This window comes from Borostomias antarcticus (assembly GCF_949987555.1).
Source record: "Borostomias antarcticus genome assembly, chromosome: 10".
Lineage (NCBI taxonomy): Eukaryota > Metazoa > Chordata > Actinopteri > Stomiiformes > Stomiidae > Borostomias > Borostomias antarcticus.
In genome coordinates, this window is record NC_140243.1 from 26,433,021 (window position 1) to 26,449,644 (window position 16,624).

A 16,624-nucleotide genomic window follows, 5' to 3' on the forward strand; every position below is an offset into this window, starting at 1 on the left:
AGTGTATATACTGTATGCTGTATGTGCTCAACTAGCAGCTCATGGTGGAGCTGCATAACATATATTGTTTTGTTTTGTTTCTGCTGAAAATCATACTGTATATTGATAACAGGAAATATTATACTTATATTTAGTGTGCAATGCAGTGACAAGTATGTATTTTTTGCAATAGGTTTGGGAGTGATTTCTGCCTGAAAAACAGAGATGGTCACAGCATAAAGTTGTGATGTTACATAGTAAATAGTACATTAAAGTAGACCTTATATGCAAACCCCAGAAGTAGCTACAGTATAAAGAGAACTGCACGTGTGCTAGTTTAGCTGAGCACAGTATTCATCACGATACAAAGAAAAAAAGAGTTAGATTGGAGGTCCATAAAAAATTGACGTAGTCAAATGCCTCTTGACCAGACGCAGAGAACATTTCAACATTTCATTTCATCCCTCGATGCAGAGAACATTACATTTGCGACCCTATGTGTGTATCTGTTCCAGTGCATCACCCACTGCAGGGTGTGAAAAATAAAACCTTCCCTCATATGGGAGTTATTCGGCAATATTCAGATAACCTATACCCATCAAAAATGTGATCATCACACATACTGTACTGTAATTGTACAGAACAGCATTATAATAGTGAAGTCAATACCCAAGCTCTTTCATGTACAATCACCTCACAAGTGCAGTATGTTTAGGTCTGAACCTTTGTGCAACCAATTGTGACTAAACACATCTGTTAAAGCATTTCTGATTAAAGACCGAAAAGACAAGACTGACTCCAAATGCTTTATTTATAAAGGTTTCATCTCCAGGGCACAAGGTGGAAGTTGAACTGCACAAGAGAGGTCTGGTGCTCGGGGATCAGACTTAGTTGCTGGCCATGGTGCTGGTGAGCCAGTCGTTGAACAGGCAGACCTGCGGGTGAAGACAGAGTCATTTGTAGACTATTATTATTATTATTATTAACTTCATTTAACCAGCTAAAAATCTCATTGATTTAAAATCTATTTTTCAAGAAAGACCTGGCAAAGAGTGCAGCATAAAAACATACATTTAGGTTACATACAAACAGACACAAATATTAAACATTTCAAAGGCAGTTATGAGATTGCAAAGTAACAAATTATATACAGTGACAATCTCCAATACTTTCACATTTTAAGTCTTTTAGGATTGGAAAAAGGCATCATATGAAATGTGTTCTGACAATTTTAAGTCTTTCTGGAGGCAGGCAGCATATTTAAATGTGTTTTTTCCCAGCTTTGCCCAGTTTTTTCCAGCAAACATCCAGAACAGTCATCTGCAGAGCACTTGCGAGTGCAGGCTATAATGGCCTTGGATTCTAATAAGATATATACACAAGTAAGTAGGGACCAATCCAAGGAGAGTTGTATAGATAAAGCTCAACCAATGGGAATGCCAGCATACATACAGAGATGGACAGATTTTGCATAAAAGGTACAGTGATGGTTAAGCAGTACAAGCAGTAACAAATCGCAAGGCAAAATGATACAGTGTTCAGCGACCACAAATATTGGGCAGAAGCATTCATATACAATATGAATATGAATGCCCACAAGGTATTTCCTAGCCCCAAAGAAGAAGCAGGATTTACTTCTAAAATAGAAACCTAACTTCACCTTGAGCTTAGAGACTAGATTGGTAATGTGAGCCTTAAAAGATAATTGCCGATCAATGGGAATGCCCAAATACTTATAACTTGAGACAAGCTTTTTATTTTTACTTTTACTTGGGAATTAACATGTTGGAAAACAGCTTGAGTTTAGTTTTGTCTGTATTTAACTTTAGTTTTTACAGACAGGACTGAACAACATCAAGTGTAGACTGTAGAAGGTCAAAGGCCTTCTACAAAAAATAATAGTATCATCAGCATAAAAATGGTACATAGCATTTGATACGTTTTTGTAAAGGTTGTTGACATACATTGAAAAAACGTGCTTTCGCTAAATCAAATATTACACAAATTATTTTAGAATCTATCACCTCAATTATGTTGTTTGTTACTTTAAGGGCAGCACAGTGCTATGCTGCTTACTGAAACTTGATTCATATTTGGAAATGCTATTAGAATCTACAAAATCCTTTAAAGAGCATTTTGCAGGTTGAATTTTTTTATGAATTTAATTTGATCTCATGATTAGGCCAACTTAAAAAATAAAATCTTTTAAAAATCCATCTTTACAGCCACCAAGGGCAGAAATATGGTGAAAAAAGGTGGCTTTCTAAGCTGCGTGCCAAAAACTGTAATTTCTTTCATATTTCACCGATGATGTAGCATACTGTAGGAGAGTCCCCGACACAGCGAACTGCTGAATCCAGAATAAGCTATCTGCAATAGCACATACTCCAGCAAACTTACATTAACTAGAAAAGGAAAATTCATCCTGACATTTTTGTTGTGTAAACCATTCACACAGCTATCCAGAAAGATAGCTAGCCAGCGTAGGCTCATAGGCTAAAGGCGTAGGCTAATGCTGTCTTCACATAGGCTAAAGGCGTAGGCTAATGCTGTCTTCACATAACGTTAGCCTAACAACACACAGGTGATTACGAGTTTTACCTAGTCTATAGAAATCAGCTTCAAGGTTTTTGCTTCATAGTCTAGTTATAATAGCCAGTTCATGTTTAGACACATCTAGCCTACAGTAGGCTACAGCTGAACAGTAAGGTTTATGTTTTTTCTATGAGAAACTGAAGGTTGAGACTCACCGCCACTCCAACAAATAGCCTACATTTCCATCTCCGTTTGTGTTCCCTGCTTTTAAAATACTGTAATTTCTTTTTGAGTCTTGAGTCTTTTTTGTGACAAATCCCAAAATATAGACTATTTAGGCTATTTCGATCTCTAGTTCAATCTCAATCCGCGCCACTATGATAACAATAGGCTATTAGGCTATAGGATGAAACTGGGGTGATGGAGACATCTCTGGAGACACTTTAATCGCAATATGTCCACTGTTCACCTTATTATTTAGGCTATGAGAATGCCATGGGCTTACATGCATGTATTGTGTAGGCCCATGTGTAAGAGAGAATGGTTGTAAACATAAACAGACAGGTAGATTACCAGCATTCACCAGCCTCAATTTATTTGAATATGCTTTCACGTGAGGACTTCCCTCTACATTGTCATTAATTTAATCTCATCTAGGCTACTTTGTGTTGCTGCATTTTTACCTTCATGCTTTCATGTTTTTAGAGCGCATTCAACATTTTCCAGGATTCCAAATCAAGTCCATCCATTCATCCATCTTTGTCCTGAGCGCCAATCGCAGCAGTCCATATACAGTAGCCTACCAACCTCACCAACAAATACATTTCCATCTCCCTTTGTGTTCCATGGCTGGTGCACATTCCCTGGTTGTAAAATAATCTCTTTTTTGTGACGAATCCAAAAAGATACTTTCTTTCCAAGTAACTATCTTGGACACGTACCAACATCATAATGTTACCAACGCTTCTGATTGCATGCATTTTGCTAGCGGAGATGATGATGATGCCATCTCTGCTTTTGATATCCCCACTTCTGATCATTAATTTTTATCACCAGGGGGTGGGGGTATGTTTTTTCCCTATCTGTTATTGTAATGCCCGCTGGTTATGTTAGAATATTTTTAAAAAAACAGTGCAGTGTTAATTTCGTAGACGAGAACTATGACGAAAACTATTCGTCAACGACATTTTTTGGGTTATCGTCACGAGACGATAACTAAATAAAAATTAATGTATGATGACAAAAACTATACTATATTTATTCACATTTTCGTCAACAAATAAAAACTAGACTAAAATGGAGGGACGTATGGGAAAAGTTCAAATCAGAATATCGAGGTTCGGGATGTGCGCAGTTGGATCATGGATGTATTAATAGAACGAGTTGGATGCAACCTACAGGTAGCCTGTGTGTATTTAGCCCTATATATAATATAATAACCTACAGGTAGCCTGTGTGTATTTAGCCCTATATATAATATAATAACCTACAGGTAGCCTGTGTGTATCGCCTACATTTGAATAGTACCGTTGCTACACCGGCCGGCGGGAAGTCAACTAACAGCACGACTGCTGCGCCTGAACTGATCAGTAAATTACCACAGTTCAGAAATGTCTTTGTCAACGTTCGCACACACCGGGAGAAAGAGGAGAGCAGACATCTGGTTAAACTTCATATTTGATGCAAAGGAAAACAAAACCATTTGTAAACCGTGTGGGGTGAAAATGACTGGCAAAAATACAACAAACTTAAAGCGACATTTGGAGAACAGTCATCCCGAAATTCACGAGAAGGTAAGCACCCCCCCACCCCCGGCTAACGTTACTGTATTAGCTAAACCCAAGCTGGTGTGTTTCTGAAATACTTCAAATACAATACAAGCTAAAAGAAACCAGTGTTTCACGTAGGTTTATGGCGGGGGAGAACTGAAGTGTCTGATCATTGCAACGCTAACGTTAGTGGCTAGCTAATGTTAGGCACAGGTTAGCTAACGTTACACTGTGTAGCAACAAGTGGGGCTATGCTTCTGGCGGGGGTATCTAGCGTTAGCTAGTCTGGGTAAGCTAGCTAAGCAACTACTGCTGCTGTCTAATGTTATACTGTAGCTAGATGGATAAGACACGAACAGTTAGCTACCTGGCGCCGCCATAGCCCCTCTCCTCCGGTGTGACGTTAGCTAGCCTGTGCCTGATGTTAGCTAGCCTGACTAGCCAACTACTGCTGACATGATAATGTTATAGCTTGCTATATCAGGCACAAACACAGTTAGCATCAGACTGGGGGAGAGGAATGCTTCATTATGAAACTGTCTGACAGAAGCAGCAACGCTTCTGTCAGTCTGCCCCAGGGCAGCTGTGGCTACAGATGTATCTGACCACCACCAGTTTGACTGTGTCTGAATGAATACTGGACTCTGTAAAGCGCTCTGGGTTTCATGAAAAGCGCTATATAAATCCAACTTGATTGATTGAAATTTGAGTTGTCTAAATCTATGGTATATTTTGTCGACTAAAATCGTAATGATATTTAGTCAACTAAAACTAGACTAAAACTAAAACAAGTCAGATGACTAAAATATGACTAAAACTAAATGGCATTTTAGTCAAAAGACTATGACTAAAACAAAATCATCATTTGCTGTCAAAATTAACACTGGTGGGGGGGGGTGCGTGTGTGTGTATGTGAGTGTGGGTCTGTGTGTGTGTGACTGTGTGAAAGTGTGTGGACCATGGATGTATTAATAGAACGGTGTGGACATGTTTCTGTATGTCTCTGTGCATGCGGGTCATTGCTGTGGGGTATAGAAGCATGTGTAGGCTACTCAGTAAAAACATTTTATACATGTTTATCACAGAAAATAAGTTTAGGCCATGGAGTTTCAGGTAGAAAAAATGAATACCTTCTACCATTTTTCTTCTATTGAAAATTTTGAATCCAAGACAAGGGTTAAATTAAGCGAGGCCGTGTGTTATAGTGATTTTATAACAGCTAGGGGGCGTTGTTAGGCACGACGCGAACACACGGCCTCTCGTGGTTTATTGCTTTTATACAACGGTTACTACAGCTATTAGTGTAAAATAAACACACAGCAATGTAAAATATTAGCATTTATTCAAAACGAAGCATTATTCCCTCAATTCCGCCGCGCAAAATAGTTCCCCTAACAAAAGGGTTGCCAAGCAACAACAACAACAACTACAATGCATTGGATCAAATGGGAGGCGCGTTAATACTGAAAATGGAATGATATGCGGTCCCAAGTGTGTGTTACAAAGTATTTTAACACGGCTTCCAGCCAATCAGAATCAAGAACCAGAACTAACCGTTGTATAACATCTCTTTTGGGCTGCGTTACCGTGTGTAAAGCACAGTGTTAGCCGAGGCATTCTCCAAATTATATGAAATAGGCTTACCTCATACAGGCACATAAAAATCATCTGATCTTGCCTTCAGGAACATTAAAACAATTATAAATCATGCAAAATTTAAGGCCACGTCGGCATGTGAAACAAAACTGTATACGATCCGGTCATTAACACCTTATAAGAGGGAAGTAGTCTATATCAAAATAGATTTGGCATGCACAGTATCAATAGTAATGTTATCAACAGTATAGAATAAATGGCAAACATACAAGTGCTTATAGGCTACCTGCAACAACATATGATGACGATAAATTCCAATTTCCATTATCTTCCGATTTGCGACTTATCTTCTGTCATACAACTTCAGGCGATGACAGATAGCACTGCATGTCTCCCACAAGCTCATAAAATAAATCCTGGTCACACATAGGCCTACATCGACAGGGTCGGCTGGCAACTAGAAACAAACAATTATCAAGGAACTGATAATAACTGATAGGACTACAGTACATAATGAAACATTTGGACTGAATTTGATAATTGAATAGAGATTATTATTATTTTAAGTGTCTACTCTTGTTTGGGTTATGAATTTAAGCGGTTTTGTTTGGAAACCTGTAAACATTGTACAGCCTACAGTTCAAGCTCATCCTAGCCTAAAGTTATCTGCTTGGCTGTATATTTTTATGTGACTCCTGTTATTCTTACTTCCAAACTAACATTAAATATAGTATCCACAAAAATACCCTTGATTGGTATAGCTCAAACTCGCAAATCACCTGTTTGATAGTTATAATTATACAACGGTTAGTTCTGGTTCTTGATTCTGACCGCATATAATTCAATTTTCAGTATGAATGCGCCTCCCATTTGATCCAATGCATTGTAGTTGTTGTTGTTGTTGCTTGGCAACCCATTTGTTAGGGGAACTATTTTGCTCCGCGGAATTGAGGGAATGATGCTTCGTTTTGAATAAATGTTAATATTTTACATTGCTGTGTGTCTATTTTACAGTAATAGCTGTAGTAACCGTTGTATAAAAGCAATAAACCACTCGAGGCCGTGTGTTATAGTAATTTATAACAGCTAGGGGGGTTTTAGGCACTCCGCTTCACGTCGTGCCTAACAACGCCCCCTAGCTGTTATAAAATCACTATAACACACGGCCTCGAGTGGTTTATTGCTTAATTTGAACACAGCGTTAGATATCCCTAGTTAACGCAAAACTAGCCATTCTTTTGATGTTGTTCTATTGTTGTTGAACTCCAGACTCCCCTCTGTTACGTGACTTCCAGTTTGGCGATTTTTTTTTAGATGCGGAAGTAACAAAAACAGCTCCAGAAGTCACTGTAGTGTATTTTTATATAATTTTTATGAAAATCTAATTCCTACATAATTTTCCTACACATTGACTCATGGGGTCTCCAACCTGCAATATGCTCTTTAATTGAATGCTGACAAAGCTTTTCAGATACTTAAAATACACAGAAGATCGGTCTTTAGTTGTTTAAATTAGAGAGTTCTTAGATTTCCAGACTTTTGGGATCTTGGGATAAGACTGAGATTTTAAATCAATGACAAAGGCTCAGCAATGAAATCAGCAGCTAGTTTAAAGTATGGGCTTGCTGATTTCGTAGGGGTTGCTTTAATGCTCTACAGTATGGACCTGAGAGAAAGATACAGGCATACACTGAAATGGGCTACTTCTGCGTTTACATGGACAATATTTCTTCAATCCAATTGAAATTATTCTGATTAGAGATTCCAATTTAACCATTGTGAACCCGCTGTGAACAGTAAAATAAGTGATTGTTTAACATACAAGCTTGAGACCATCCGCAAAGACCTTTGTGGCCAGTCTCAGTATGCTGTACTGTGAAATGTATCACAATAGTTGTGTTTACGTGCATGGTAAGGCTTGAATATGAACATTGCTCCAGCCTTGTTTTGACCCCTCCCCCGAACCCCTCTGCGGGTGCAGTAAAAAAAAATTGTGACACACAATCACAGTACAGCATACTGAGATCAATAAGATTACACAATGAGCTTCCTGCTAGTTATTCTTGAGTTTTTCCACACTTATTAACATCCCCCTTACATCCATTGTAAAGACATTTGAGTCTTTGAGTGAAAATCTCAATCTAGCTCAATATTTGAGTGATCAATGAAATTATGGCTAGTTTTAGTGCACACTAGAATGGAGAAGTAAGACGCCTCCTTCCTGTCACTACTCTGGTGGTCCACCTTGGGCAAGTGGCAGTACCCTCTTAGCCCCCCTACCTGGGGTTACAGGTAACAACCTCTGATAGACGAAGAGCATAGAGAAAAAGAGACCCGGCCCAGCGGAAGTCTGGGGCCCCCGTCTGGAGCCTGGCCCAGACGGAGGGCCCATCTGCGAGCGCCTGGTGGCCGGGCTTACCATGGAGCCATGGGCCCAGTCCGAAGAAACAGCGTGGCAACATCCTCTCCTCCTCCTCCATCCCGTGGATCCACCACCCTCGAGCGGAACCGTCAGGTTCGGGTGCGCTGCCAACAAGGCAGCAGTGAAGGTGGAGGGTGCTGACGGACCAGACCCGGTCAGCAGAGGCTGGCGCTGGGGACATGGAATGTGACCTCGCTGGGGGGGAAGGAGCCGGAGCTTGAGGGAGGTGGAGTGATACCAAGTACATCTGGTGGGGCTCACTTCCACGCACAGTGCTGACTCTGGAACCAAACTCCTGGATAGGGGTTGGAATCTATTCTTCTCTGGAGTGGCTCATGGTATGAGGCGAAGGGCAGGTGTGGGCATACTAGCCAGCTCGCAGTTGAGCGCAGAGTTTACCCCAGTGGATGAGAGGGTCGCCTCCCTACACCTTAGGGCTGTGGTGGGGGGAACTCTGACTGTGGTTTGTGCCTCTGCATCATTTTCAGCCTTCTTGCAGACCCTAAATGGAGTCCTATATGGGGCCCCTGCAGGGAACTCCATTGTCCTACTGGAGGACTTCAACGTGCGCGTGGGCAATGAGGGAGACATTTGGAGGGGTGTGATTGGGAGGCATTGCCACCATGATCTGAACCTGAGTAATGTTTTGTTGCTGGACTTCTGTGCTAGTTAAAGTTTGTCCATAACACCATGTTCGAGCACAAGGATGCCCATAAGTATACCTGGCACCAGAACATCTTAGGCCGAAGATCGATGATGGATTTTGATATTGTATCATCTGATCTGTTTCTTGGACATTCGGGTGAAGAGAGGGGCAGAGCTCTCCACTGATTACCATCTGGTGGTGAGTTGGGTTAGATGGTGGGGTAAGCCTCTGGACAGACCAGGTAAACCCAAGTGTGTAGTGAGGGTGAACTGGGAACCTCTGGAGGAGGAGCCTGTCTGGAAAGAATTCAACTGCCACCTCTGGGGGAGCTTCTCAGGCATTCCTGTGGAGGTTGAGGACATCGAGTGGAAGTGGTTGGTGTTCAAAGCTTCCATCACTGAAGCTACGAATGGGAGCTGTGGCCTGAGGGCCATACTGTAGGTACCTCAAGGAATGGTAACCCTTGAACACCGTGGTGGACACAGGGGGTCAGGTAAGCCGTCCGACTGATGTTAGCCCGGGAGACTCTAGAGGCAGTTGCAGGGTATCGACAGGCTTGGAGGGCTGCAGCCTCGGACATGACAAACACAAAGCAGCGGGTGTGGGAGGAGTTCGGAGAAACCATGGAGAAGGATTTTCGGTCAGCACCCAGGTGTTTCTGGAAAACCATCAAACACCTCAGGAAGGGGAAGCGGGGGACCATCCAAGCTGTGTACAGCAAGGATGGGACACTGCTGACCTCAACTGAGGAGGTCGTCAAGTGGTGGAAGGAGCACTTTGAGGAACTCCTGAACCCGACAAATCCACCCTCTATGATTGAGGCAGAGCTGGAAGATGAAGGGGGATCATCGTCAAATTCCGTGGAGGAGGTCACTGAGGTAGTTAAACAACTACACAGTGGCAAAGCCCAAGGGACTGATGAGATCTGTCCGAAAATGCTGAAGGCGGTGGGTGTTGAGGGGCTGTCTTGGCTGACATGCCTCTTTAACATTGCTGATGTGGTCCTGATGGCATCATCGGCCTGTGACCTCCAGCATTCTCTGGATTGGTTCACAGCTGAGTGCGAAGCGGCTGGGATGAAAATCAGCTCCTCTAAATCTGAGGCCATGGTTCTCAGCAGGAAACCGGTGGATTGTCCACTCCGAGTAGGGAATGAGTCCTTACCCCAAGTGAAGGAGTTCACTTGGACTTTGGCTGGAGAATCGGAGCAGCAGGAGTGGTTCTACAATCACTTTATCGCACTGTTGTGACGAAAAGAGAGCTGAGCCAAAATGCATAGCTCTCAATTTACCGGTCTATCTTCGTTCCTACTCTCACCCATGATCATGAAGGATGGGTCATGTCCGAAAGAACGAAATCAAGGATACATGCGAATTAGATTAGTTGTCTCAGGAGGGTGGCTTGTGTCTCCCTTAGAGATCAGGTGAGAAGTTCAGTCATCCGTGAGAGACTTGGAGTAGAGCCGCTGCCCTTGGCGTCAAAAGGAGTGAGTTGAGGTGGTTTGGGCATCTAGTGAGGATGCCTCCTGGGCGCTTGCCTAGGGAAGTGTTCCAGGCATGTCCAGCTGGGAGGAGGCCGCGGGGGCAGACCCAGGACCAGGCGGCAGGATTACATCGCCGCACTGGCCTGTGAGCGGCTAAAGATCCCCCAGGCAGTGCTAGTTGCTGTTGCTAGGGAAAGGGATGTATTGGGCCTCCTGCTGGAACTGCTTCCTCTGCAACCCGGCCCCAGATAAGCGGAGGAATATGGATGGATGGATGAAATTATGGTCTCTATGTTTCAGATTGATGTTAGACATATCAGAAATATGGCTAAATGTCCAAAATAGCACACTAGCACTTTAAGTAGAATGATGAAGCATTAAAGGAAAAGTAAAGGGAAAATGCATGTTTAGCCCTGTTTTAAGGTTACTTATGATCATATACAATGGTTCAGATCAAAACGTTGACAAAGCTAGCATTTTCGAGAAAGTTGATAATTGCTCTACCACCGTTTTGGTCATACAATGGATGTGGATGGGCATCTTGAAAAATCATTCAAAAACATGTTAAACCCTCGATTTCAAAGACAAGAAGCTCACCGAGGGTGTAAATGGTGTCCGTTGGTGTTCTGACATCAAATTCGCCGCAAAGTATGAATCCTGTAGGGTTTTATTGATCATTTTATGAAATCCATTGACTTGTATTGACGCGACCGACGTTGTAGATGTGTAGATCAATCCGCAGAGGTGATTCAGATAGCGGAACTACTTACGGTAGCTATTGTTTATGTTAGCTAGGCTAGCTAGTTTGCTCATTGCTCACGCTACTCTTTAGCTCACAGACCACCAATAGGGTTGGTATGTGTTTACATGAGGTGGTTACATGAGGCCTTTTTATTCAGATTGGGCTATTAGTCCAATTATTAATAGAATAGTAGGTTCCATGTAAACGCAGCTAATAGGTCCACATGATAGGCAAAGCATTGTCAACTTGCACATCAGAAGACATTTCAGTACACAGGCATTAAAATAAAAAAAAGACAGAAATAAAATGTTCATTAAAACAGTTAAGCATGGTTGACTCGGAGTGCAGGAGTGTTTTACAAGTTAAGTTCACTGTTGGATACATGGCCAGAAGAGGATTTTATTACTTTCCAAAACTTCTTTGTGTCATTTTGTTTTTTTCGCGGTTTTAAGGAGGTAAAAGATTTAGCTCTCTTAATAAGGCTTTGCACTGTTTACAGAACTGTCTGAAACTGAGCCAGTCAGCCTCAGTTGTACATTTGCCCTGGCCCAGTGATCATCTCTTTATTTAAGAAGACTGCACAGCTCAGGAGAAAACTAAGGATTGTTTCAACCTTTCTCTCTGGATTTAAGAAATGGAGCATTTTTATTCACAATATTGAAAAATCATTAAAGAGGAACTTCCAGGCCAGCTCTACATCATCAATAAGAGCTTTTCTTTTCCAGTGATAGTGAGGCAAATAGTGAAAAAAGCTAGTTCACAATAATGTTTAAAAAATGTGGACACTCAATGGAGAACGATATGAGTTTGGTGGGAAACTGTTATCGCTCTGTTTTGTTAACTCTAAAATACAACAAAAAAGCTCTTTTCAGTCTGACCTTGGTGTAGACACCGGGATTATCCCTCGAGGCACAGCCGTAGCCCCAGGACACAACACCCTGCAGCTCACCGTTGCACACCAGAGGGCCACCGGAGTCACCCTGAGAGAGAGAGGGAGAGAGAGAGAATGAGAAAAGAGGGGAAAGGTGTTGTTTGATGTCCATATCAATAAGGACAAAACACAAGTCATTTCTGTTGTGTTACTCACTAGGAGGAAAGAGTTGCACTCACCTGGCAAGAATCCTTGCCTCCCGCCAGGTAGCCAGCGCAGAACATGGCGTCAGTGATCATGCCAGGGTAGCACCTGTTACAGTCCTCAAGGGGCAGGATGGGGAGATTCAGGCACTGCAGCAAGTAGCGTTTATTTACTGTGAAAAGAGAGATAGATGAAGGAATTAACTGAGGACAGTGAGTACATAACTAGTACAGTATGTTAAAATTTATAAACTGACCACCCATACACAATATGCACTTTCACCACAAAGATATCCGACTTAGTTCAACGTTGACCTTTACTCACCAGAGCTCATAGTGTTGCCCCATCCAGAGACTTTGCAGTTGGTGCCGGCGGGGGCACAGCTGGAGGGCAGAGCCACAGGCTGCACGTAGGAGTTGAGGGTGGCAGGCTTGCTCAGCTTGATCAGCATGATGTCGTTGTCAATGTTGTAGGAGTTGTAATCTGGATGAGGGATCACGCGGGACGAAGCAATGAACTGCTCGGTACCCTCAGTTACCCTGATGTTGTGCTCTCCCAGATGAACCTGGATACGACTGGGAGAGAGAAAAGGGGAGAGGGTGGGATGGAGAGAGGGAGGGAGGAAATGATACCATCATCTACCGTCATTAGTCTCACAATACCAGACAATCTGAGATCTCCGTCTTCAGAACATCTGGAGATTTCTATGTTGAAATAGTTGCTAGAACGCTGGTGAGGCAGTAACAAGACTACACCTACTGCTTTGGATTGGTTCATGTTACCATCATCTATAGTCATTTGATGATAGCCTGTACTAAAGATTATAATACAAATTGGAAACTAGAGGAAAGTATTGCATTCCAATCAGTGTTATATTCACATAATCATATTATCGAAATATTATTTTTGTATTAGAGGCCCAGTGGGAATCAGTTACCTAACCCTACAGCGTAGAAGCAGTACCAGGCTCTGTGAAATAACACACACTGGACAAAAGTTAATAGCAAGCTCCTGTTACAGAACTGCAGTATGAGTTGGGGTACTTACGACTCATAGCAGTGAGCAGCAGACACAACCCAGTTCTCGTTGACCAGGGAGCCACCACAGAAATGGTACCCAGATGACTGCAGAGACACCTGGTGGGGCTGGGAGTGGGGCTTGCACTCTTTCCCTCCGACGATCTTATCATCCTCCGTGGCGACTGAAACCAAAAGACAGAAAGGCAACTGAAACCAAAAGACAGAAAGGCAAACCACTTGTCGTTGGCTTATCGAAAGCCACTGACATCATCTTATACCTCATCAATGAATATATATTCAAAGTCAGTATCCTTTCTTGAAATCCAGAAAGACTAATTATTCAATTATCTGTTGGGATGTCTCAGGCTCTCTACTCACAAGCAGCTCCTATGAGCAGAATGAAGACCAGAGACCTCATGGTTGCAGTGTGATCCTATAGATGAGAGGTCCAGACCTGCACCTCTGGTTTATATTCACAGGCAGAAGCACAGCTCCAGGACCGCCTCATTGGTAAGTAGGGAGCCAATGAACATAGGACTGATCAGTCTCGCGATACCAGACAATCACATCTCCTCCTTCCGAACATTTGGAGATTTCTACATTGAAGTAGTCACTAGAACGCGTGCGGGAAAGGTTGGTAACAAGACTGTGCCTACTTCTTTGCATCGGTTCAAATCTGAACAATCCTACGCCTAAAGACTTGGATTAGTTCTACAATGCAGGTGTTTTTTAAACTCTCTTGAATTGGTTCTACAATGCAGTTATTTTAACTCCCAAATTGTTTCCACCCACTTTAAGCGAAGAAATCCTAATGAAGGTCCTCAGTCTCTAGTTGAGCGAAGCATTTAGAGACTAACTCGTAAGTTTACAGTAAGCAGTGATACGATTAGGTGATTTGTTATCAGCTATCAACATATCACAAATATGTTACTATGTATTTCATATAGAGTCCCAGGTAACATACAGTACTAGTTCTGAATGTTCAAGGTATAATGCATTATTACTTTCTTATAAGCATATACAGTATATGAGCCTTACAAAGTAATGATGGAAGACCAGATTTTCTATGGACACACAACACAGTCATTGTAACCTAAAGCCAGACAGACACTGATATTTTAGCACATTTAGGACAGTACAAGATAAATAGTTCTTGTTCGTATGTATTTACCTTGAAATAACAAGGCATGTTGTTATAACATGGTTTAAAATAACAAGGTGGGTTACAGGAACATTTATGAAACTTTTTTCAAGGACTGACATCAGGGTATTAACATGGTTCTTTTCTTTCTCTCTAACCCACTTGAATTGAACTTGTTTCAATCTGTCAGAAGCAGAAACGATTGAATGCAAGTGGAGCAATACCCCAGTGCAAGTTTCCCACAGTTAAGGAAGATTGTACAAAAACAAGATATTACTCTTTTCTCCACTTCTTAATTCGTTTTAAGTATTATTCATGTGACAGTTGTTCTAGTCACATTTGTGACTCTTACTGTATATGAGCACAGTATGGGACAGCTGTGTGTTTCTCATCTTATGGTGTTATTTACTGTACCTAGACTTATCTGCAGATATCAATCTGGCCCAAGGTTGGGTCACACAGTCTCGCATGTCCAGACAGATCTCCCCACTTCGCTTGGGCGCTGTGCCAGCACTGGAGAACGGTCTGGTTGCAACCCATGATCATTCTGACATAGACGGCAAAAACACAGTATTTCTTTAAACCAATCACAATCTCCCAGAGACTCCCATAGAGCAACGTCATAAAGAAAGAGGACTGGGTGAAATGAGCAATGAGTGAAAGCAGGAGAGAAGGGATTGTGTGTGTGTGTGTGTGTGTGTGTGTGTGTGTGTGTGTGTGTGTGTGTGTGTGTGTGTGTGTGTGTGTGTGTGTGAGAGAGAGAGAGAGAGAGAGAGAATGATGAGTGAGTATGGCCCCCTATTTGCAAACTTTGCACCCTGAATCTGAGCATTGGATTTTCCTGGGCTTTGAAAAGAAAAGTTCTATTGCCCTTCTAAAGTTGACTGACTCTGGGCTCGGCCCATTGATGGAGATCCTCAGGCAGGCAGCCAGGTGCTCTCCCTGCAACCTGTTGTGAAGGTCTGACTTGACCTGAAAATGAAGGTTAACTACAATTAGCCTCTCATTCACACACACTCACACACACCAATGGCACATAGTTGTCCCTTCCTTGGGTGAGGCTGTCTCCCTTACTGCCCCTGTCTCTGAGGGAGCTACCTGCCCTGCTGCCTTTCTCTCTATCCTCCGTCTGTCTGTCTGTCTCTCAGTTCTTTCTGTGAGACTCAGCTGGGGCTGTCTCTCCTGCCTGAACAAGCTGTCTCTTCTGATAGAAATAAACATCCCATTGTTAAAGTCAATCCAGTTTATTTTTATATTGTTCAATTATTATTGAATAATCTGTTTGGCTATATCTTTGGCATCTATGCTAGCTACGTTACTTTAATCATCTTAGCTAGCTACGTTACTTTAATCAACTTTAATCAATTTGCTGAAATTGGACCAGCATTGGCATCCAAAATCCCTGAGGTCAATGAAAGCCCCCTCCAATTTATAAAATCGCCACCCACTGTTGGATTTCATTTTAGTCCCATCACCTCCACTGAAGTATGTAAGATACTAGGATCCCTGAAGAATTCTGCTCCTGGGTTTCACAATGTCAATGCAGAGCTACTTAAAGTGGTTTCTGACTCTATCGCCGAACTACTGACACATATATTCAACTCGTCATTCAACAAAGGAATTGTGCCGCGGGAATTGAAAACAGCCAAAATTATCCCCGTTTACAAAGCTGAGGATCCTGCCATCTTTACCAACTATATACCCATTTCTCTTTTACCCACCATTTCAAAGATTCTCGAAAAGCTTTCTTACAATAGACTGCTGGGGTAATCTTGATGAGAATGAAATATTATACGAACATCAATATGGTTTCAGGAAATCTCGTTCTACGTATATGCTATTACTCATTTTACTAATGAGCTATTTAAAGCAAAGGATTAAAAATAATCTTCTATAGGAATTTTTCTGGACTTGTCAAAAGCATTTTACACTGTGGATCATTATATTCTGTTACAAAAATTAAAACATCTTGGACTGGATAAGCAGGCATTGTTGTGGTTCTCTAGTTATTTGGAACACAGACCACAGTTTGTTGCATTCAAAGGAGTGAATTATCCCCAAAATGTGACAAAATGTGGTGTCCCCCAGGGATCAGTCCTGGGGCCATTGCTTTTCCTTATATACGTTTTGATCTGAACCATTGTATATGATCATAAGTAGCCTTAAAACAGGGCTAAACATGAATTTTCCCTTTACTACTCCTTTAATGAGGAACTG

At 42.0% G+C, this 16,624-nt stretch overlaps 1 protein-coding gene across 1 annotated transcript; it reads right to left on the reverse strand.

The window, feature by feature from the left end:
- Positions 1 to 866: 866 nt before the first annotated feature.
- On the reverse strand, positions 867 to 13,693 carry LOC311314486 (trypsin-2-like; the record flags this gene model as incomplete). Its single annotated transcript, XM_084444854.1, has 6 exons — positions 13,645 to 13,693; positions 13,295 to 13,448; positions 12,572 to 12,822; positions 12,283 to 12,419; positions 12,051 to 12,152; positions 867 to 914 (listed from the first exon to the last, which is right to left on the reverse strand). Exons 1-6 carry the CDS (start codon positions 13,682 to 13,684, stop codon positions 867 to 869), a joined length of 732 nt encoding a protein of 243 aa, XP_084300980.1. The 5' UTR covers positions 13,685 to 13,693.
- Between the last annotated feature and the right edge of the window lie 2,931 nt (positions 13,694 to 16,624).